The sequence below is a fragment of the Drosophila sechellia genome, chromosome 3R, assembly GCF_004382195.2.
Source record: "Drosophila sechellia strain sech25 chromosome 3R, ASM438219v1, whole genome shotgun sequence".
NCBI lineage: Eukaryota > Metazoa > Arthropoda > Insecta > Diptera > Drosophilidae > Drosophila > Drosophila sechellia.
In genome coordinates, this window is record NC_045952.1 from 21,067,427 (window position 1) to 21,088,960 (window position 21,534).

Below are 21,534 nucleotides of genomic sequence, written 5' to 3' on the forward strand. Positions count from 1 at the left end.
AATTTCACTGTCTGGACGAGCCTGCGGCTAACGAAATTTATATACCCATACAATGCCATCAAAGCCACAAGGTGTTTATGGGCTTAACTCCGGCCCTGATTCCGCCTACTTGGCTGCCTCGCCTCCCAGATTTGGATTTGCATGTTCCACGATTTGGGGCATGCGGCTGAAAAGGCGGCTGAGCAGGCGGATAGAAGACAAATAGGCAGCACGTTGCGGTTCATTTGGCTGTCACAACAAATGCCGAATTGATGCAAATGTAAATGGATTCGATATCCAGGAACGCGTCGGCGGAATCCCAAGCAGCATTCAACTGATGAATATACGGCTTAGATGATACTATCTTAACTTACAGTAGCTTACCTAGCTTGCTGTTAATGGGCATAAATTGTAGATTTCATCCTCTAGGAACGAGTTCATATTCATAGCTCTATAATATTTATTTCAAGTTTAATTTTATTTCAGAATCAAATACAAATATAAATAAGCTTTCCCCAGCAATTAAACTGCTTCTATTTGTATTTTGTTTATTTAAGTACTTGGCAAATACAAATGTGCAAATACCACTTTCTTTTCCATCCACAAACTGGCTTTCAAACTGCTGTTGGCCAACTCATAAATATGGCAGACAATAAATCTAGTTTTTTTTTCAATTGCAGGGTTTGGCAAACGATTGGCAATAATAGGAGTCATCAGAACGAGAGCAAATGTCATACAGCATGTCGTCCTTAGTCCGTGGCATTAGTGCGACATTTGGAGCTGGAAACTAGGAGTCCACTCACACCAGCAACGCCCGTGGCCATTACCATGACGCTACTGCAGAGACTCCAGGCCATGTCGGCCACCACGACCAGGACAATACTGGAGGGCAGCATCAGCAGCTTTGGTGGCGGGACAAATGAGCCGCTGGCGAGCAAAATACCCGTTCTGGAGGAGTCCGCCTCGCATGCCAGATATTTGAAATTCATTGCCGACGGGCTCATCGACGAGGGACTGGGCAGTGCGGTGGGCAGTGGGAGCAGCATCGCCGTATCCGTCGAAGACGTGGTCGCCGGACAGCCGCAGGACATCCAGGCGAGCGAAGGATCCACCGACGACGCCGACGGCAGTAGCCATTTGGCATTAGTCTTCGTCAAGTGTTTCATTATAGGTTTCATCATACTGGCCGCCATCCTGGGCAACATGCTGGTGATTGTGTCCGTCATGCGGCACCGGAAATTGCGGTGAGTCCTTGCCATTGTGCGTTCTAGCCATATCCGTTGGTCAGGACATGTGTGTGCTCAAATGTCTGGGTTTCATTAATTTGTCGCCATGAATCAATTGGCTTTTTCCAATTTCCAAATTCCACACATTTCAATGTGTGCATTTGGCAGGGAACGTCTAACTTTATGTTACTCAGATAATAATTTGACAAAGCATTGAAGTTCAACATCAAAACATTAGTAAGCAAATATTAAAAGAACCCTTACTTTCGCTTTTGTTTAAGGTAAATTGCCTGAGCTGTAACCTGCCACAATGTCCACGAATCGCGGATGTTTTAGCTGTCAAGGACATGACTGTGGCCCCCCTCCATTCTTTTATTTCTTTGTTTGCTCCTTTTTGCCGAGCGATTTTGTGCGATTTGACCGCGCTCGGCTTAACGAGTAGCTGCCTCCTTTTTTGCGGCCATTAATTTGTCATAATTTATCATATTTTCCATCATTTTTGCGTGTCAAGCGCAAAGAACTCATCTTGTCCGCCCACCGAACACTTCAGAGGGGGGCGTGGTTGGTTGGCCAAGTTAAATGCTAGATACGTGCGTAATTACATTAGAAATGTTAATAAGGAGCGAGCATACAAATATTGTTGCCTACTTACGGGGGCGCCATTGGCATTTACTTTATGTGCGGCCATATAATTTGTCAAATTTATGAATTGGGCGCCACCCCCACATGAGATATGGCCACGTGGGCGGTTGAGGGATTTCCAGGTATCCAGGTAGCAAAGTACGTACGTGTTTCAGTCGCAAATTCAAAAGCCCAACACCGCTGGCATTTGAAGAACCCAACATAAAACACTTGGAGCGAGGCGACAATGGTGTAACCTAACCCCGGGACATTCAATGTCAAGGCGCAGACTATTAAAGCAGCCCCGGGAAAACGTCTTCCACTGTCATTGCCGTATTCCTTTCACCTTGGAACCAACCAACGCACACCTGACATTTGTGGCTGCCAGCGAGGATGAGAATGTTCATGGGGATGAGCAGGGGGATGAGGCTCATTTAGCCTGCCAGGGACAGGCAATTTGGGACCTGACCCTGACTACGTCTATGCCACGTTGGCATTGCGTTGCCGTTTTTATCTCAACTGCTGTGTGCCAGCATCTCTTTCATTATTGTTGGGCTCATTGTCATGTGCGTTTTCCGCACCATTTTCACCTTTTCCGCCTCGCTAGGCAGTTTAAATCATCACGGCAAATTAGACTTAATTACGAAACAACATGTATTCCCACTTAGGTCCCATGTTACCTGGCCACCATCTGAAAACCTTGTGACCAAGCGGAATCAGGTCACATGTTTACATGTTCAGGATAAGCCATCTGGACGACAGTTGTGCGACTTTTTCACGATTGGCCGGCCACTCAACTTAAATTATTCATGTCACACGAATCGATAAATTGGGTGACAAATTAAAGACAGACTGAAGATCAAGTACAAGGAAGAGCCGGGAAAGTGTTCCCTCGCTTTTCCTATTAATTAGAGCTTTCCAGGATGGCTGCCTGCCGAAAGTGCCGACTCATAATTGTAATCAAACTTGACACCCAACAAGTTTCCTCCTTTCATTCCCGAGCACCCACTATATAATCGGCTTTTGGGTAACGCCTCAATAGCATTTTCATGTTGCCTGTGATGCGGGTATTTTGCCTTTGTACTTTTTGGTCGCTTTAAGCTTGCTCCAAAAGAGTCGACCTTTCGGGGCGTCAGTTTGTGGCCGTAATTAGGTTTGCGGGAGGTGGTTCAATGTCCTAGTGAAATATGGCAAAATGGCGAGCGATTGTTAACGAGTTTAATAGATAAAGGTCGGATACAAACGAAAACAAATTCATTCCAAAGTATATCTGGCACATTAAACCGTTTAGACTGAAGGCAAAACTTTCATTTGCGACGTTGTGGTACGAAGAGTCAGGTTCCCGCAGACGTTATGGTTTTAAGCTTGAATTCCAAATGCCCATTCGGTTGCGGTTGTATCCGTGGAATGGCGTTATGTACGCCTGATTGTTTGGAAATCAGTGCGTACGGCCGATAAACGCATTTGCTGCTCCACATAGCGTATACGCCGCGTGCACGTAATTGACTTAACGTTTTGCGGTGCCACGCAACGTTGATGATCGCTGGTGGAAATTGCGGTGGCGTTAAGCTAATTATTAATTAACCCATTAAACAATGAAATCCACTCAGAGAAGCGCCGTTCCGTACATGAAACGGCGGTCACACGCGGCGTATGCGCAATGTGCGCACCAAAGTTTCCAACTCAAGTTGGACAGCAATCCGAAGGAACGATTAGCGCTGTGAGCTCTGAGTGACTTGAAAGCTTAATGCACAAATTTAATTTGAGAACTTGGCACTCTCAATACCACTGGCACTCAGGCTTTAGGTTCATTCTGCCATTCTTGGTTGGCTGTGTGGCTTCCGTCTTGGTTCCTGCTTAGTTTTAACCCAGCACTTACTCCTCCTCCTTACAGCATTATTACCAACTACTTTGTGGTCTCTCTGGCCGTCGCCGACATGCTGGTGGCCCTCTGTGCGATGACATTTAATGCTTCCGTCATGATCTCGGGCAAGTGGATGTTCGGATCCGTGATGTGCGACATGTGGAACAGCTTCGACGTCTACTTCTCCACCGCCAGCATCATGCACCTCTGCTGCATATCGGTCGACAGGTGAGTCCGGGTTTACTTTGTCATTGTGGAATAATTGAAGTTCCGAGTGCTACTTGGATGTCTTTTATACCTTTCTTTATATACCCATCAAATTGAATAGTTGTTCCATAGTTTCTTGTGACAATACCTTTCTCCCTTTGCCCGCAGATACTACGCCATTGTGCAGCCACTGGACTATCCACTAATCATGACACAGCGGCGCGTGTTCATCATGCTACTGATGGTGTGGCTTTCGCCGGCGCTCCTCTCGTTCCTGCCCATCTGCTCCGGATGGTACACAACGACCGAGAACTACAAGTATCTCAAATCGAATCCGCATGTGAGTAGCTTACTTAAAGCCCTTAATTGGACAATTAAATATACTATTTGCACAATAGTGAATAGCTCCATTAAGGAGCCCACAGATTTGTTGAGCAGGTCGATCCGGTGTGTGCACCTACATTATTTATTCAATTTTCTTGCACATCAAACTAATAGAAAATTCTAATTTAGTTGAAACAGTATCGACTTTGCATGCATTTTGCATGCCTTCGATGCCACGTGGGCGTCCATGTGGCAGTGGCAACCTTTGACTTTTCCCCCGACCCGCCTCAACGGAAATTGATTTATGTTTGTGTGGCTGAAGCAGTTTTACGCCTTTCAGGCTGCCAGCCGACAGGTAGCATATTTATTACTCCATTTTATTGGTTTCCTCCGCAAATACTTGGCAAGCTCCTTGGCAGCACCTCCTCCATCTACAAATATATACATTTATATATGTATTCTCTGCCCGTCAGCAGCTGCTGCTACTGATTCCTCCCTCCACTGCGGTTATCATTGCGCAATAAAATGCTGATGTAGAAATAAATGTAGGTAATTCCATTCCGGTTTTGTGCGCTCCCATTCAGGCTGACTTCAGCACAGGCTGTGCATAATTTTCGGGTCTCCACCTGGAAGGACGCCTGGAACGCCTGACAGGCATTTGCATACAGTACATTGGGACGGGCTTTAATTAGTTTTACTTGTTTATGCTAATAACTGTCAGCGCGGAGCAGGCAGAATGTCCTGGCCGTAAATCTGATTAGATGTCTTCTGGTGGCCTTTTGTCATGCCATCGCCGTAATGCACAGCGTAATTGAGTTTTTATTGTCGCACTTGGCATTGCAGTAATCGCATTGCCATTGCAATTGCCATCGGAATCGCCGTTGCTCATACGCAACGTTGGCCGCCGCCAGCCGCAGTTGGCAATTGCCGAGCATTACGCTCCATTAGGGTTTGCCACTGGCATCCGACTGCACTGCTCAACGTCCATTTTGATTTATTGATAGTCGCTAATTGAGTTGCCCATCAAATCGCAACGATTTCGATTCCGATTTCGATGCCGCCCACCACCCCTCCCACCATTACAGATATGCGAGTTCAAAGTGAACAAGGCGTATGCCATAGTCAGCTCGTCGATGAGCTTCTGGATCCCCGGCATCGTAATGCTGTCGATGTACTACCGCATTTACCAGGAGGCCGACCGGCAGGAGCGTCTGGTGTACAGGTAATAGCTATTTGAGTGGCCCCTCCATTTGCCCGCTGCCAATTAACTCTAATTACTTATTGTGTGCGCCCAGATCCAAGGTGGCCGCTCTGCTGCTGGAGAAGCATCTGCAGATTAGCCAAATTCCCAAGCCCCGGCCGAGCATTCAGGTGGAGCAGTCGACCATCTCGACGATGCGGCGTGAGCGGAAGGCCGCCCGCACCCTGGGCATCATCATGAGCGCCTTCCTCATCTGCTGGCTGCCGTTCTTCCTCTGGTGCGTATACTTGATGGCTCAAATTGGGCAAATTATCGCTAGCACTCTAAGGATCAAGTGCACGGAAGTTTTTAATTAACTCGGGCTTATATCAAATAATTGCACTTTCCGTGCTATAGGTGGCCGGAAAGTTTGTATAAACTATCAAATATATTTATATATATATTTCTTTGGGATTAAACACGGGATATATAACACGGGCAAAGTAGACTTAAGCAATAGTTATTATTCACTATTGAAGTGACTAGTCCACCTACTTGAAAGTGAAGAATCTAACCCCTTTCCCTTCTCCAATTAAACCACAGGTACATCGTATCCTCGCTGTGCGATAGTTGCATCACTCCGCGCCTGCTTGTTGGCATCCTGTTTTGGATCGGCTACTTCAACTCGGCCCTGAACCCCATTATTTATGCATACTTCAACCGCGACTTCAGGGCCGCCTTCAAGAAGACCCTCAAGGTGAGTTGCGGGCTGGCCATCGAGTAATTTGCATATACCTTCCACTTCGACATCTTGATGGGACTTTTATTCTATTCAATTTCGCTTTGTTCGGGCATCCAAAACTGAATTCTCTGCACCACCTTAGACTTAGTACAGGGCTTCGGCAACTGCTGCAATCGCAAAGGACAGGGCCAACGCCACCCAATGCACAGAAGCGGCGGCGGCCACCATTTCGACAACAGTATCGACTGGCAACGCGGAGGCGCCACCACCAGCGCCCCACCGACGAGGCTCACGTTTAGCAATTATTTTGGTAGCTATTGCATAGCATCACGGGTGCACTGAGAAAAAACATGCAAAATTAATCAGATATATCAAGTAACTTATAGTAACCTTGTTCCAGTTACACGACTAACAAATAAGAAAATATTAAAATCACATATAGTGATAGTTTACAAACAGAAGAAAGATATCGAAATAAGAACATTACCTCCTGCTTTTTTCTCAGTGCAGCTCAGTGTTCCGCGGAGAGCTTAGATAGCGTAGCGTTCATATTAGTTGATTGAAATGCTTCTTCATCCACATCTACTGTTTGCCAAGCAGCAAAATAGCTTTTCCTCTGCCTGAAGAACTGAAAACTCTGCACGTTCTTTGCTCTACAGCTCTACAGCTCTGCCTGCGCCTGCCTCTGTCTCTCTATCAGTTTCATTCTCGAGGGGATCTTTCGGGCATGGTGAATGGGGAATGGGGCAGTGAATGGGGTTTCAATGCTTGGGCTTTCTAATCGCTTGAACACTCTGCTTGCCACTTACCATCGTATACTACCATTTGCCATATATAGTACCATATACCATATACCATCTCTCTTTCCACGCACAGCTGGCGCTAACTGTGCTGATTCGTTGCCTATGGCCCAACAAAAGCTAAGCCCGCCAAAGTATGCAACAGAAAACAGAAAGCATAAAACGTAATATTTAAATTAAAACGGAACCTCTTCTTTGTATGTATGCCCAGCTACACCTACACCTTCTCCACATCCACACAAGCGTAAATGCTGATGATGAAATGTTATTCTTTCTCTAAAAATTCTCCCTTTTATGCTGCACACTTCGACACACCAGCAACACCAACACACCCACACACTGAGGCACATGGACGGGTCCTTGTTCGTCCCTTTTTTTATATGAATGCGCGGCCTTTCATTTCGTTTAGCATTTTTTGTGTGTGTCTGTTGTTTTTTTTTGTTTCTATCCCTTTAGCCTTTGTTTTCTGTGTGAAACCAAATTGTCACAGACATGTGCCGCCAGCACCCGAAAAAAAACACCATCCCCCTTGTCGATTGTGTCGCCCGTCCAACGCGGCGTATGCTTAACCTTTGAGTGCTGTACAGTAGCGAGCTAACTCTATTAAATTACATAGCGTACTCTAACGATAGCATGTGAGTTTATCTCATCTACTCATAGTTGGGTGTGCTCTTCTTCCCACAGAGTCTGTTTCCCTACGCTTTCTACTTCTGTCGACGTGGCAGGGGGCGAGACGATGACCGGGATCTGGAGTTCGGCGGTCCCAGTCGCCGGGGAACCAATGGAGCCCAACGGGCCGGATCCGGATCCGCCGAAATGGCCAACTGCGTCAACTCCACGGCCTCGTCGGAGATTCACATGAGCGTGATGCGTGCCCGCCAGTATGCCGTCAATGTCACACCCACCATGGACGCCCAGATGCAGCAGCTGCATCCCCTGTACACCAACTAAACGAAAAACACACATGGCGTATACTTGATTTCAACTCCAGGGCTTCGCAATGTCTGTTCATGAGATGAGTGCGCAGTGCACTGCAAGTGTTCTCCAGAAACCAGATTGCCAGCTTACAAATACAAATCACTCGACATTAACATTCCTCAAAATGGCTGCTAAGAGGGCTAAAAAAGAATTTAACCACAAATAATAGCTAGAGCAACAGCCACAGCAACAATACGACAATCCCACAGATTAAAGAAAGCCTTCAAGAGCAGCAAATTGACGTGCAAAATAAATTGAAATCTTATAGAAGTATGTACAGCGACATACATATTTAAGTGTCATGGAGTCAGGAATTTCATAACGAGATGTTTATAAATGCGCATGCAAATAGATATATGAATTGAATGTTTGATATACGTATATAAAAAGATAGATGTTAACCAAAAAAAAAATAATAAAATATGAAATATGCATTGATTGGTAATCTGAAACGAATCGCAAATAAAAACTACACTGTGCAACAGTATGTAGTGAGAAAGAAAGTGTAGGTTTAAGGTGTGGTTGAACTGCTGAACTTAATGAAAATATTATTTATCTTATTACTTAAATTGTTTAATCTATTCTATTATTTTAAACTTTAACTTTAAATACTATCAAACTTCTCTGCTTCTTTCACATTTTATTCGATTAGCGAATAAAGACTGACACTTTTATTTTATCAGTGACTTGAAAATGATTTAATTAAAACATCAACCACATATTCAAAGCACTCAATCAGGCCTTAAATCCACTTCAAATCTCCCATAAACAAAAACTAATGTTAGTTGTAGCAGAGTGTTCGTATTGTTTGTAAAACTCATACTCTCAGTTCTGTTAGATGTAATGACAAAGTTCATTTGGTTCGTTAAATACATTAACATAATACATTAACATAATGAAATACAATCAAATTATATATGTCATAAAACATAACCAGCGAAGGTATACATATAGGGCCTAAAGCGCACGACTAACGTATCCATTGGGGGTTTAGCCACAACTTTGATGTTTCCCGACTCTAAGTCCCATACTGTTGTTGTAGTCGAACTAGCTCTAGAGCTATATATTATATACGAACTATACCTGTAGTCACATACATATATAGCATTTATGTGTGTACCTTTCTGCACTTAGATGCAACTGACATTCGTAGAACTTTTTTGTAATATTTTGAGCAGGTGCGACTAATACCCAAAATGCTTTCCTCTTGCCTCGACAATCTTAACAAGGCACAATAAACTAAATCTCCAGACTTCAAGCCTGTTTAGTTGACTTTCGCTTTCGACTCGAAATTAGTTGAGTAGGAGATATAAGGAATATTATCAGCAACTGCCACGCCCCCTGCGCGAATTTGTCACCGCCATTGCGCCCATAAATCAAAGAAAGCTGGCTAAAATTGTTTGCCCAAAATATCAAATCGTTGCAAAAAGTATCTATACGACATGCATAAAACGCCGAATTTTTCCTACGATTCGCAGTCATTATTTAAAGCGCCGGCTTAAGAGCTCACCACCGTCGACAAATGAGCATCTTCCCTCTCTGTCGGCATGACTACACCCCTCCTTGTCCCGACCAACCCCCGCCCACAATGGGCGTGTCAATATTTACTTTATTTAACTCTCGACACTTTGTTTAAACTGCAGAACGCACACGAAAAAGTTGGCAGCGAGCAGCCGCGTTGATAACATTTGAAATGTAGCCAAATATTGTTAACTAAATTAACGTCGAACGATAAGAAGCTGAAGTACAAAATGCGAATGCTCTTTAAACCGTTTTGCTTCGACTAAAATAACTGAAATGTACCTATTTTTGGTTACATAAGTCATTTCTTTGTTGCCGCAAGTGTTTCCAGGTGCAATGCACTTTAGTACAACGAGGAAACAAGACATTCGCTTATGTATCTCAGCACATCAAAAATAGAACAAATATTTTCAGTATACTCGAAGTTACAAAATGCTTATTTTGTTTCCTCAAATAAATTTTTTCAAATATCTGTACCTCAATGTTAGGTCATATTTTGCATTATTTAGTATTACCCTCTCTAATTTAGGGTATTTTTTCGTAGAAGTGTGGCACGTGTCCGTAAACCACCTGGATCACAGCGGAAATAACAAAAACAGCTATAATTAACAAAAATACGATTTAGTTTAAACGCGAATTGCCATGTCAACTCACGGGAGCATGTGACTTTCGAATAAAAAACCAACTAAAAAACTCACGTAACTGTCGAAAAGTAAATAATTAAATAATGGCAATGAGGCGAAGCTCACGCCGATTACAGTCGCCTAGAAAAGTATGCTGCCGAGTCATTATTCCATGATGCAATCCCAGATATGTTAACGATTCTCGCACATTCCACACAGAATCTTCATATGCAAATCCCATGGGTGACAATGAGTTGAGCAACTATTTTCTGCCAGCTACTGTTTGAAGATCTTATATGACTGATTCGTTTTATTTTGGTTTACTACATTTTCACACTGTACGTTGCTAGTAGATATACCAAGTACCTAAGATATTACCAGTCTAAGCATATAAATCAGCTGAATGAAGCTCAATGTTCAAATTAAACAAATCATTCGGAGCACTCACTGCAATCGAAGCCAAACCAAATTGAAATGCATTAAATGTCCAACAGAAACGCTGAGCTGCAGCTTATTTTGTAACACAAATACAAACTGAGTGTCTAATAATAATAATTGTAGTCAGATAATTGTTAAATATTGAATGTATTATGCATGTGAATAGTTGAAATCGATTCATTAAAGGCGCGAATATAAAGAGAATTTTAAAAGCAGACCACCACACGAAGGTAATTACAAATTAATGCGAAAATTCATATATTCATACGTAACTCGGCCACACGGCATTAAATATGAAATACAAATAAATATGACAACCGGAGGAAAATGTTAATTAACTTGTGAACAATATTTACAAACAACAAAAAGTCAGATAGCACGAATCTTGTGGTCGATTGTCGGTCAATTTCGGAATTGTACTCAGATACCTTCCAAGTTTCACGAGAAAAAAACATAAGGCGAAACCGAAAGTCCTCGACTTAAGTAAATGTTAACATGTGCGTTTTTCAGTGGAAACTATATTAAATTATACATATATATTTATTATACAAAGGGATATGTTTACGGTGTATGCATGTATTGTATATAGTATCTCGATACATATAAATTTAATGAAATGAAGCAATTACAATCGTATGGAATAAAAGTAAAGGTAATAATAAAAAGGTTCAAAACATCATCATATGAGTTGCTGCTTTTCATTTTCCCCATCCGTTCCCACGACGAACTTCATCCCAGTTCAGGTAGAGATGCGATGGATGGCTCGACCGACTATGGTCTATGGTTGTTACTGCTTATGAGTGATTGTTACTGCTATACGTATCTCTAAACTTTTTCTGTATCAACTGATAGGCATTGTAGACTCTGTTGAATTTACGGTCACCAATCGTCAGGCGATAAGCCAAAAAAAAAAGAAAAGAAACAAAGAACTGCGAGTTAGTACAGGAAATGGACATAAAAGTAGAGTACAATTTCACCTTTCTTTCGCCGCCTTGAAGGACTTCTTGCGCTGCTTGAGACACGCCTTGTCCTGGACGGCATCTGGATTGGGCAGATCGGTGGGCGATATCGTGGTGATGTTGTCCGGATGGCAGAAGAACGCTATCGAGTGGCGGCCACGAGCCCGAATAGTTTCCTGCTCCGGTATTATCACGCGATGTTGCTGGGGGTCGTATAAAATAGATTAGGGTTTTTATAAATTACACAAGAACTAACTGATTAGACCAGCTTGAAAACAATTTGATTTGTGGACTTTAAAGTCATTATACTCTAGAACTTTAATAAGGAAAAATAGTTTTAAAAAGTGAGGTATTTGTATTTTTCACCTATTACCAAAAACAGACTTAAAGCTGGTCAAATATTTACTATTACTACAGCTGTGTTCTAGTAGTATTTGCATAGTTGTAACAATGATAAGTAAATCAGACTAATTTAGTTCATTGGACACTCACCAATGCGGGATATCGTCCCTGTGTCCAGATATTCAAGATCTCGCCACAGTTGACGAGTATGGAGCCGGGCAGGTGGCCCACGCGGTTCCACTTTTCGCTGCCGGGCAGCTTCACCTCCAGCCCGCCCTCCGAGTCCTGGGAGAGCAGGGTGAAGGTGCCGTAGTCCACGTGTGGTGGACACTGGATGACGGCGCCGTTGCCCAGCTTGTGCTCGAACAACTGGCCATTGGGCCCGTCCACCTCGTTGAGGTCGTCCTCGTCGCGGGGATTGTGCTCCGGCCGGAAGTCCGGCTGGTTGGACAGACAGCGCTGGTAGCTGTACTGGCAGCGACCCTTGATCACGTCGTTCTGGCCGGGCTCGTCGTCCACTATGGGCGGGTAGTAGAGCATGCGCAGGGAGCTCATGTTGTCGTGGTCGCCGGACAACATGTGCGAGTGCTTTTCGAGAAAGAACGTGTGCGGAATGTCCAGGGAGACGGCCAGCGCCTGCAGGATGAAGCTGGCCAGCGCCTTGAAGTCCGTGGCCAGGGTGCTGATGTGGTCCGCGAATCCAGGCAGCGGCTCCTCCGGCAGATTCTGAGCGTTCAGTGTGCTGATATTGAAGGCGTGGCGCAGCTCCGGCGACTTGCCATCGAATCGCTGCTGCTGACCACGACTCACGTAGCCATGTTTGTCTCCTTCGGCACGGATATAGTGCTGTCTGATGTCCGGCGGCAGATTCACGAAGTCATCCAGGTGATCCCAGGCAGTCTTGAGCTGATCCAAAGACAATGGGGAAACTTTGCATTAGTGAAAACGAGTAAAATAACCTTGAAACTAAATTTTTGTCTTATCTCTACAGATACGTTTCCCCCGGGAATAGAAGCTATTAATTTCAACTATTATCAGGCTGATATGAATGCGGTTTTAGATTTGCTGCTTTGGCAATGACGTATTTTGGCATTTAATCAATAGTGAATAAAACCCATCTCTTTCCTAATCTTAAGTGTATATATTACTAGTTGTCTTACCTTCTCATCGGAGATGCCATGGTTGACCAGCAGGGCCATGCCCTTCTCGGAGAGCGCTTTCTTCAGCTGGTGACCCACGCGGTTGACCACCGACTTGACCGGCACCTCCTCGATGCCTGGAATAAACAGAATCGGGATTAGAATTGATTTGCGGGCGTGGGAATAATCAGCGGAACTGCCACTCAAGCGCTAATTGCTTTGCGGTCTTTTCTTTATGGCTTCTTTGAATTGTTTTCCACCTGAAGACCATAAATTATGGGTCGTGTTTATGGCAGATTGTTCACTCTGTTGCCGAAGGCAGTAAATAGCTGGCTCGCGAACACTTGGCCACTAAATTGAATGTCATGGGCCATTGAGAAGTGTGGCTAAGAGGCGTCCACACTCACATTCACGTGCCACCCACGAGCTCGTAAGACCCTCACTTTGCGAAGATAATCGGCTGCTTGGAATCTCAAATAACCCACCATTGCGAACTCGATAATGTGCAATGGCCCAATGCAAAGGTAAATGCAATCAATTTCAATGCAACGAAGGCGGCATTGACAATGCACAGCGGAAAATTAAATAGAAAATGCCGCGGAAAAGCCGCAGCGGAAGTGGCGAGGATGGCGTTCCACACCGCCAACCATTTGGCGCGTCAAAGTTGGACTTTTGAATATATACCATATATATAGTAGCTAGATAGATAGCTGATATCTGGAAGAAGGATAGGGTAGGCAGAGACCTTGCACCGACCGCTGGCCAATGTGATCACTTACTCATTGAGGGACAAGTCATGAATGAAATCGCGGAATGCAAAGTAATTATATGTGTATACTTTCCCGCTACAGTGTCACTTCGGTGTCACACCGGGCGTATGCGCAATCTATAAATAGTTTCGCTATCCACAACGGGAAGCCACCTTCTGGCCGCTTGCCCTCAGCTCCCGACTTGGACAGTGACGCAGTGCCTCTGATAAGGGTTTTTAGAGAATTTTTAGCATTTCACAAATAATAACAATTACGCCCTCTTATCATCTCATTCCGCATGTATGGGAGTTCTGTCGTCAGGCGGGAAGTGCTCGCATTGTTATTATTACTTGCTCAACTGGGAACCATCATGATGTTGTCGGAATGATGATGACGATGCGGATGATGAGGCGGCGGAGAGGTCAGTCGGGCGCATTGAATGATTCCAATTGACGCCAGCCGCAGATCGCCTTTCGTTTTCATTAGGCGGCGTTTCAGTTTTGCATGTATTTTTGTTATGCTGGTTTTCCGTGCGTTTTTTTTTATTCCACTTTGTAGCTTAGTCGATTTCTGCTGGCATGCAATTCAATTAGGCGGCAATTGGGATGCGAGTCGCTTTTCAATTTGCCATTTCTCAGCTTTCAGCCAGCTATGCCAGCTAGTTGTCAGTGCTAACTTGTCGCTAATTTAGCTAATTGAGTCAGTAGATTCAGTCGGCGAATTCGTTGAGGAGGCCAAGTTGGCCGAAGATCATCTCTATCGAATGCCAGAATTTCTCGGCGTCTCGATTTGTTTCCCCCATGTTTTATTGTGTTTTCGATTTGATTGGCGCTTGCCGAACAAATTTATCGCTGAAATTGATTGGCTTTCATGCATTTATGGTCAGACATAAATTGAGGGCACGCGTTAAGCATTTCTATTGTTTGTTTTTCGACGCCATTTGATGCTGTATGCTTGTAATTTAATTGCATGGGCGAATGAACTCTTTAAACACTTGGACAAATTCTAGGCCAGTGCTATGCAAATTCATTTGGAATGCGGCGTTAAAAACATATACGAAAATGTTTAATTGCTTTACCCATCATTGGAATTTCCATATACGCATGCGGGAAAAACCCCTTAAACATAATCCACAAATAGATTCAAATTTCCCACTTGAATCGGTCGAATTAATTCAATTCAATATTTATAGACCCGTTTCAGCTCGTATATATGCGGCAGTTTAGTTGCGGAATTTTCGCTGAGAAATATGGTCGTGCAGTATAACTTATTTATAGAAAACTGAATTGCGGCCATTGGAAATGGCTGAAATGGGCTTAAATGGGGGAAAATGGTTGCAGATGTCGATGCTAATGGAAAAATTATTTCAATGCCATTGAAATATGCGCACAGAAGTCAACGGCAGAGGTAATTGACCAGAATAGCATTATCGCCTGCGAATCAAACTTGGCATCAATGTATTGAAGGTTGCAAAATTTGCTTGGCCAGCTGTCAATTTGAATTGTCAAGAGAACTTAATTCAATTCCTACCCATCAACCGATGTTCAGGTGGCTTTAACCAATTTGTGAGGTCAAGAGAAATCCGGCAGCCAATTTCTACGTATATTTCGATGGAGAAAACAGGCAAAACGCGATTGCGGCCATTAAGCCACGTCAGACAAGCCCAGAATCAAGAGGTTTAAGCCAGTTTCAATCGGTTGCGGCAAAAGTCCAACTACTTAACATGCTCGCACTGTCGCCTTTCGGTAGTATCATCATCAAATCAAACAAGGTGAGGCCCACCGCTGATGACGCCGTGGAGTGAATCCCCAAAGCCCCAAAACAAGATGCGTCACTGAGTGGACGAGTTGCCAAATTGGTAACTGGTTACTGCTCACTGGCTAATGGTCACCGGCAGTGTGTAAATAAAGCTGCAACCAGTAAACAAATATTGGTTCGCTCATTGCGTTCACAACGAAATCAGGTTCCGTAACTCGAATAATTGTAAACATTTCGGTGCGTACTGTTTGAGTTTCCGCACTTGATGAAGTGACATTGGGTCGATAGAAATTCAGGCATTCCACAAATGCTACAAGCCCGACTTCCAATATAGTTCAAAAACCTCGCGGGGCTCACAAAAAAAGGCACAACAAAAAAACAGAAGTATAAACAAAACAAGGGAAGAGAAAAAAATCCAATTGAAGTTCCGTTGACATAAAAATGCCGCAAGGCAGAGGTTTAATTGCTTCTAGCTAGCTGCTTTGGGGGTCAATGGCTCTGGTGGGGCGAGAAGGTCAAGAGAGTGCTTCCACCAAGGCCAAGCCGCACTGTACTCCAAGCGAACTCGAATCTCTGGGTGAGCCCTCGGGGAAACCTGCGGCCCGATAAGCACACAGTGCGTATGCGCTACATTTCCATGGCGTTTCATTACCTCCAGAAGGAGAAACTGTGTCACGTATCGGCAAAGACCCAGTTAACACAATGGGCAAATGGAAAATTTTGGTGTGGCCAAAGAAGGGCAGAAGAAACGGCGAGGAACAAACAAAGTCATTAAATCTTGTGGAACAAATTTGAACCCAGGTATCTTAAAGGTTAACCAAAGAAGTTCAAAGTAGTAGTCTGGGCAACAACAAACAAAGTCAGGAAACTCAGATATCTAATGTTCTTAGGAATCTCAGAGATACTGTAACTTACAGATACCTTTTTTAAAGTCAGCTGGCATATAGCAAGAAAAATTATACTAAGTGTGTAGTGTGATTTCTTATTAGCATTTGTAATATTTATGGGCATAAAAATAATTCTGATTTAATTATTCCACCACATTGATCCACATTTCTCTAACTAAACTGATACTCTAATTATCGAGGAGTGTGCCTGACTTACAACGATCTATACTGACTTAAGGAGCACTTACTCAAAAAATTACTCATGAGTTGTGATACCCAGAAATCGCAGTAAGATAGCAGGCTATAACAACGTGATACTTGGTTTCCCGGCGCATACGTATGTACATAAGTGTTCTATTAAAGTACTTCATAGATTAACTATCTACTTTCAATTAGTTGACGTTGAGCGATAAGGTATACATTCTTCGAAACTTTACAGTCAGACTTCCCCCATCTCGCCCTAGGAGATCCCATTTGCATTATTCAATTGTTTTCGGAGAGAACCGCAGGTGCAGGGACCATGTGTCCGGTGCACAAGTCGGTAATTACAACAAATTAACTACATCGTAGTTGTGGCACCACGAACGAAATTAAGTAACTGCAATTAGGGGGCCCGGTTAGTTAGCCCTGAACAATTGGGAATAGTCAGCCGAACAGAACTGTCGATGACTCAGTGACGACTGCACTTAATTGTGCCCTGAGTGTACTGAAAAAAACCCCAGCCATATTTAAAAGATTGTCCATTTCCTGCTACTTAAATAACCGCAATCTTATCGATAGAAAAACGTCATAATATTTTATAAAAAGTGTGAATTCGAAATACATAAAAAACAAAATATAGCTAAATAAATATTCCTAAATTGTTGTATGTGTTTTATGCCCCATTATTTTTGGGAATCTATGAATCATTAAGTTTCTCACAATTTTACTAAATGTTCATGTGGGTAATTAAAGTTTACACATTAGCTATTTTGCTGAGTTTATACACTACTAAACTATACCAATCTGTGCTTTTATGGTCTAAACTTATTTTTGGATTAATATAAAAGCAATATAAACGTGGAAGTTGTTTATGCAGGTGGGTCTTACATTTTGATAGCAGTGGAGTGGCCTAATCATTTTCACCTCTTCGAGACAAGTCACAGATAAGTGTTATTTTTGAATGGAGGTACTTCCCATTTATGCCAAACGCCCGCCCTTTTCTCTCGGTGTAAGAACGCTGACTGAAATGGCTGCCTAGCAACGAGTTGGAGTGGCGATCAGCGGCATTTTTAATGGGATGTTGTGGTTCCATGGGGGATACCACATATATATAGACATAGCACCATGGAGTGGTGGTCGGGAGGTGGGTACTTACCACAGTGGGCGAGATCGATGATCGGAACCACGCTGCGCGAGAGGAGCGTGTCGAGCTTGTCGTCGCTGCTCTTTGTTTTTATCATTGTGAGTTGGTGTTTGTGCTTCGAGTGACTTCCAGAGGGTCTTCGACGTCCAAAGTTCTTTGGTTTCTGATTGGGGAGAGCAATCGAACACTCGCCGCACTTGTGCTCGCTATATCTTTATCACAATTCGGTGAGGGGGGACTCTGGGTACCGGAGGGGATCCGGGATCCGGAGACGAGGTGCACTTCCAGCGATGGCTGACTAAATGAAACTGAATGGCAGCAGCGCGCAGAATTCGATTATTAGACTGGTTATGCCGACAGCGAAAAATAAAAACACAAACATTCGTCGAATCGCGCATCCGAGTGTTTCGTATTTGTGTTTTTGTTTAAATTTCGTGCTATTTGTTTTTGCAACGGCTATTGTTTTTTTTTGGCTGGCGAGCAAAGGCTTTGGCAGCAGAATTTGGTGGGCAGGGGGTCTTTATGTCTTTACGATCCGATACGATCCGCAATGCGAACGGCTGCCTGAGTGATTGGCTTTGCTTCGATTTAGAAGGGCGCGTGGCGGACGAGGGGCGATCGAACAATCGCGACGCTCTTCTTGGGCGGACTAACCGCCTGCTGTTAGGAGCAGGGGGTTCGTAACTTCTGGGTTCCGACGCTTATCGCACCTGACTGGCCAGAATTTTAGCTCAGTTTACGATTTTATTTTGCAAAAATGAAACTGATTGTGTGTTATGGGTGGGTATGGTGTATGTGCATGTGCGTCGCAATTAGATAAAATTTAATCAAATCAAAAATTGTGATAACTAAATTAGCACTTGTCGTTCAGCGCGAAGGGGATAGGGGTTCTACGTAGAGAGCTTAGTACTGAGTACTCAGTACAGTGGATATTCCGGCTTATGGTGAGCAGGGCTCGAAAGGTGAGACTATCTAAAGCCGTCAACAGGTAGCCTCGTCTCGGTTTGCTTTTGCAATATTTGTGATGGCTATTAACGTGGCTCAGGTACATCCATACATGCATACATACATACAACCGAATACCCATACAAATGCGGATGCATGTGCGAGATAAAGATACTCTGGTTGCGGCGGGCATGTATCTTGTATCTTGTGTCTGATGTCTTGTGTTTTGTGTTTTGTATCTGGCAGATCCTGTTTGCAGTTTAACGGCACTCGGACTCAGGTGTGAGCCCTCCTGCCCGCCTTTTCACCCCCTAAAAATGCAAAATTAAAATCGAAACCAGCTGAGCTGTTGCCAAGCGGCTTTGTTCGGCAAATGCCGGATGAATAAAGTCTGGTCTTTCAGTCTGCATGGATTCGTTTTGTTTCAAGGGGTGGGGTGGGGTTGGGTTCGGGGTTCAGAGATATAGCCGGGAATGAGTAAGCATTTGCCTCGCCTCTTTTGCCTTGCAAAAACATTATGCCAACGAGCAGAACCTCACAAAAAAAACTACTGAAACTACTACTCGAAGCGCCTATTCAGCGGAAAGCTGTTGATTTGTACTTCAAAGTTGAAACCGATGAGGGCTTTTTGCATTTGCTTACAGTGAAAACTCGCTTTCTTTTTTCGCACAGGTTTCGCTTTTCATCGAACACCCGACCCGAACGAACAGCAGTTGGCCAACAGTCTAGTTAGTCAATTTTCGAATCGCTTTCTGCTGCTTTTTTTGCACACTTTCCATCATTTTGTAACACACTCCGATCGCGAATTTAACCCAGATACACCTGAACTAGCGCAGAGAGCAACGGCGTCTGTCTCAAAAAAAAACATTTGCGATCCGATCCGCGATCTTCGGTGGATTCGGATCCAGTTCGAAAACGATAGCGCCATTATCGGCGCTCGGATGGGGGACTATCGATACTTTTACAGTCACACAGATCGTGACTTTCAGCATGATCGATTTCTACGTAGAATCTCGTGTCAAATGTAGATATTTTTTAAACATGTAAGGCATGTAAGGCGTCCGAAATAAGTAAATTAAAAATAAATTAATATAAATTAATTATAAACTTAAAGTTTTATGAGTGGTTAGAAAACTCAGAGCTAAGCGGTTAATTGAATAACTTAAAATTAACTTAACTTAACTTAACATTAAACCATATTATATTAGCCATTTGTATGCTGTAGACATTAGACTTGAAAATGTAAATGTTATAATTTATTAAATTCAAACAATTAGATTTAATTTTTGCTGCTGAAGTTACATTATTGGTTTAAGAATGCTAATGATTTCATATGGCTAGAGCTGTAATAATCTTCTGCCCCAGATTCGTTGACTTATTGATATCGCTGACCGTAGGTGTCATTAAACTTTTTCTGTATCAGTTCATAGGCGCTGTATACTCTTGGGGTTTAAAATAAAACCAATATAATATAATATTTAAAAATAAATATTATAATACTCACTTGTCCTCACTCTTTGCCTCCCCTCCACCCAACAGATCGTTGGGAGATATCAAGATCGAGTTATTGGGATGACAGAAATATGCTATGGAGTGTCTGCCACGGGTTCTTATAAGTTCTTGTTCAGGTATGACGACGCGATGAGGCTAGAAAAGGATATAGATAAGATTAGGCCACCGGAAAGTTACAGTTTCCAGGAATAACCTACCAGGGCGTGGTAACGCTTCTTGGTCCAGATGGACAGGAGTTCCCCGCCGTTTATAAGTATGGCACCAGGTAGATGACCCACCCGTTCCCACTTTTCGCTGCCCGGCAGTTGCACCTCCAAGCCACCTTCGGAATCCTGGGCGAGCAGCGTGAAGGTGCCATAGTCCACATGGGCACCGCAACGGATGGCACCCTCGCTCTGGCCCGGCTCATCATCCACAATCGCCGGATAGTAGAGCATCCTGAGGGTGCTCATGTTTAGGTCATCGCCTTCCAACATCTGGGAGTGTTTGTCGATGAAGAAGGACGGCGTAGTTTCCAGGGCCACCTCCATGGCTTTCATTATGTACAAAGACATGGCTTTCAAATCCGTGCACAGTGTGGTAATGTCTTCGGCGGATTCTGGCAGTGCCTCCCTGGGAATATTCTGTTCATCCAGTTTGCAAATATTGTAGGCGTGACGCAGTTCTGGAGTACTGTCATCAAATCGCTCCATCCCGGGACTAACATATCCGTAATTAACACCATCCTTTCGTCTGTGGCGATCTTGAACCTCTGCTGGCAGATCCAAGAAGTTGTCAAATTGATCCCAGACAGCTTTGATCTACAATTAAGAAATCATTAGAAGAGCGTAGAACGGGACATACAAATTACCTTGTCTTCTGCTATGCCATGGTTAACCAGGAACGCGATTCCCTTTTCGGTGAAAGCCTTGTGGAGTTGCTGACCCACCCGATGGACAAGGGACTTGCCTAGAAAGTGGAAGTAATTATTACAATAAAATGTAAGGAGTTCCTTAGGGTCTTTTTTAATGTGCCAAGAGGGTTTGGATGTTATCAAGCCGCCCCTTAAAAAGGTTGTAATCAAGTAGTTACTTTTTAGGGATGGTGCGTGTCCACCCAAAACAATTTTTACATATGCTGGTACGTATTTTTTCCTTCTAATTTATTTAAATTTATTTTAATAGGTTGGTGACTGGGAAACTTACCACAATGGGCGAGATCGATGATCGGCACAGCACTTCGCGAGACAAGCGTTTCCAACTTGTCCTGTCTTATCTTGCTGTTTATCATTCTTGGTAAATAAGCTCCGCGTAGGTAAATCAAATACAAATAGATTGCTTCTGGAAATTATCTATAAACTCAGACCTCCGAAGAGACGATGTGAACACGACAAGCCACTCCGGCAGACTGACCCAA

At 43.6% G+C, this 21,534-nt stretch overlaps 3 protein-coding genes across 4 annotated transcripts; 1 reads left to right on the forward strand and 2 right to left on the reverse strand.

Annotated features, from left to right (window-relative positions):
* Positions 1–729: 729 nt before the first annotated feature.
* On the forward strand, positions 730–11,190 carry LOC6607445 (octopamine receptor beta-1R). Of its 2 annotated transcripts, none has more exons than XM_002032178.2 (7): positions 730–1,223; positions 3,721–3,918; positions 4,066–4,237; positions 5,307–5,443; positions 5,517–5,699; positions 6,005–6,158; positions 7,628–11,190. In XM_002032178.2, the coding sequence occupies exons 1-7, from the start codon at positions 808–810 to the stop codon at positions 7,892–7,894; spliced, it is 1,527 nt and encodes a 508-aa protein (XP_002032214.1). In that variant the 5' UTR covers positions 730–807; the 3' UTR covers positions 7,895–11,190. The 2 variants fall into 2 exon arrangements, with proteins under 2 accessions (XP_002032214.1, XP_032578477.1); XM_032722586.1 differs by lacking the exon at positions 730–1,223 and adding an exon at positions 3,381–3,384.
* On the reverse strand, positions 11,030–19,497 carry LOC6607446 (UPF0676 protein C1494.01). Its single transcript, XM_002032179.2, has 6 exons — positions 19,270–19,497; positions 17,695–17,990; positions 12,965–13,080; positions 11,955–12,710; positions 11,481–11,665; positions 11,030–11,367 (listed from the first exon to the last, which is right to left on the reverse strand). Exons 2-6 carry the CDS (start codon positions 17,777–17,779, stop codon positions 11,298–11,300), a joined length of 1,212 nt encoding a protein of 403 aa, XP_002032215.1. The 5' UTR covers positions 17,780–17,990; positions 19,270–19,497; the 3' UTR covers positions 11,030–11,297.
* A 364-nt stretch (positions 19,498–19,861) lies between these two features.
* On the reverse strand, positions 19,862–21,520 carry LOC6607447 (UPF0676 protein C1494.01). The gene is made up of 5 exons (XM_002032180.2): positions 21,324–21,520; positions 20,990–21,087; positions 20,337–20,939; positions 20,132–20,274; positions 19,862–20,069 (listed from the first exon to the last, which is right to left on the reverse strand). Exons 1-5 carry the CDS (start codon positions 21,406–21,408, stop codon positions 20,003–20,005), a joined length of 996 nt encoding a protein of 331 aa, XP_002032216.2. The 5' UTR covers positions 21,409–21,520; the 3' UTR covers positions 19,862–20,002.
* Positions 21,521–21,534: the final 14 nt, after the last annotated feature.

Excerpts from the sequence above, each read along its gene's own strand:
- LOC6607445 (XM_002032178.2), top strand. The coding sequence starts at position 808 with ATGACGCTACTGCAGAGACTCCAGGCCATGTCGGCCACCACGACCAGG. Across the intron at positions 1,224-3,720 it reads ATGCGGCACCGGAAATTGCG|CATTATTACCAACTACTTTG; the intron begins GTGAGTCCTTGC and ends TCCTCCTTACAG. Across the intron at positions 4,238-5,306 it reads ATCTCAAATCGAATCCGCAT|ATATGCGAGTTCAAAGTGAA; the intron begins GTGAGTAGCTTA and ends CCACCATTACAG.
- LOC6607446 (XM_002032179.2), bottom strand. The coding sequence starts at position 17,779 with ATGATAAAAACAAAGAGCAGCGACGACAAGCTCGACACGCTCCTCTCG. Across the intron at positions 13,081-17,694 it reads CATCGATCTCGCCCACTGTG|GCATCGAGGAGGTGCCGGTC; the intron begins GTAAGTACCCAC and ends TGTTTATTCCAG. Across the intron at positions 12,711-12,964 it reads ATGGCATCTCCGATGAGAAG|CTCAAGACTGCCTGGGATCA; the intron begins GTAAGACAACTA and ends TCTTTGGATCAG.
- LOC6607447 (XM_002032180.2), bottom strand. The coding sequence starts at position 21,408 with ATGATAAACAGCAAGATAAGACAGGACAAGTTGGAAACGCTTGTCTCG. Across the intron at positions 20,940-20,989 it reads ATGGCATAGCAGAAGACAAG|ATCAAAGCTGTCTGGGATCA; the intron begins GTAATTTGTATG and ends TCTTAATTGTAG. Across the intron at positions 20,275-20,336 it reads AGAAGCGTTACCACGCCCTG|CCTCATCGCGTCGTCATACC; the intron begins GTAGGTTATTCC and ends ATCCTTTTCTAG.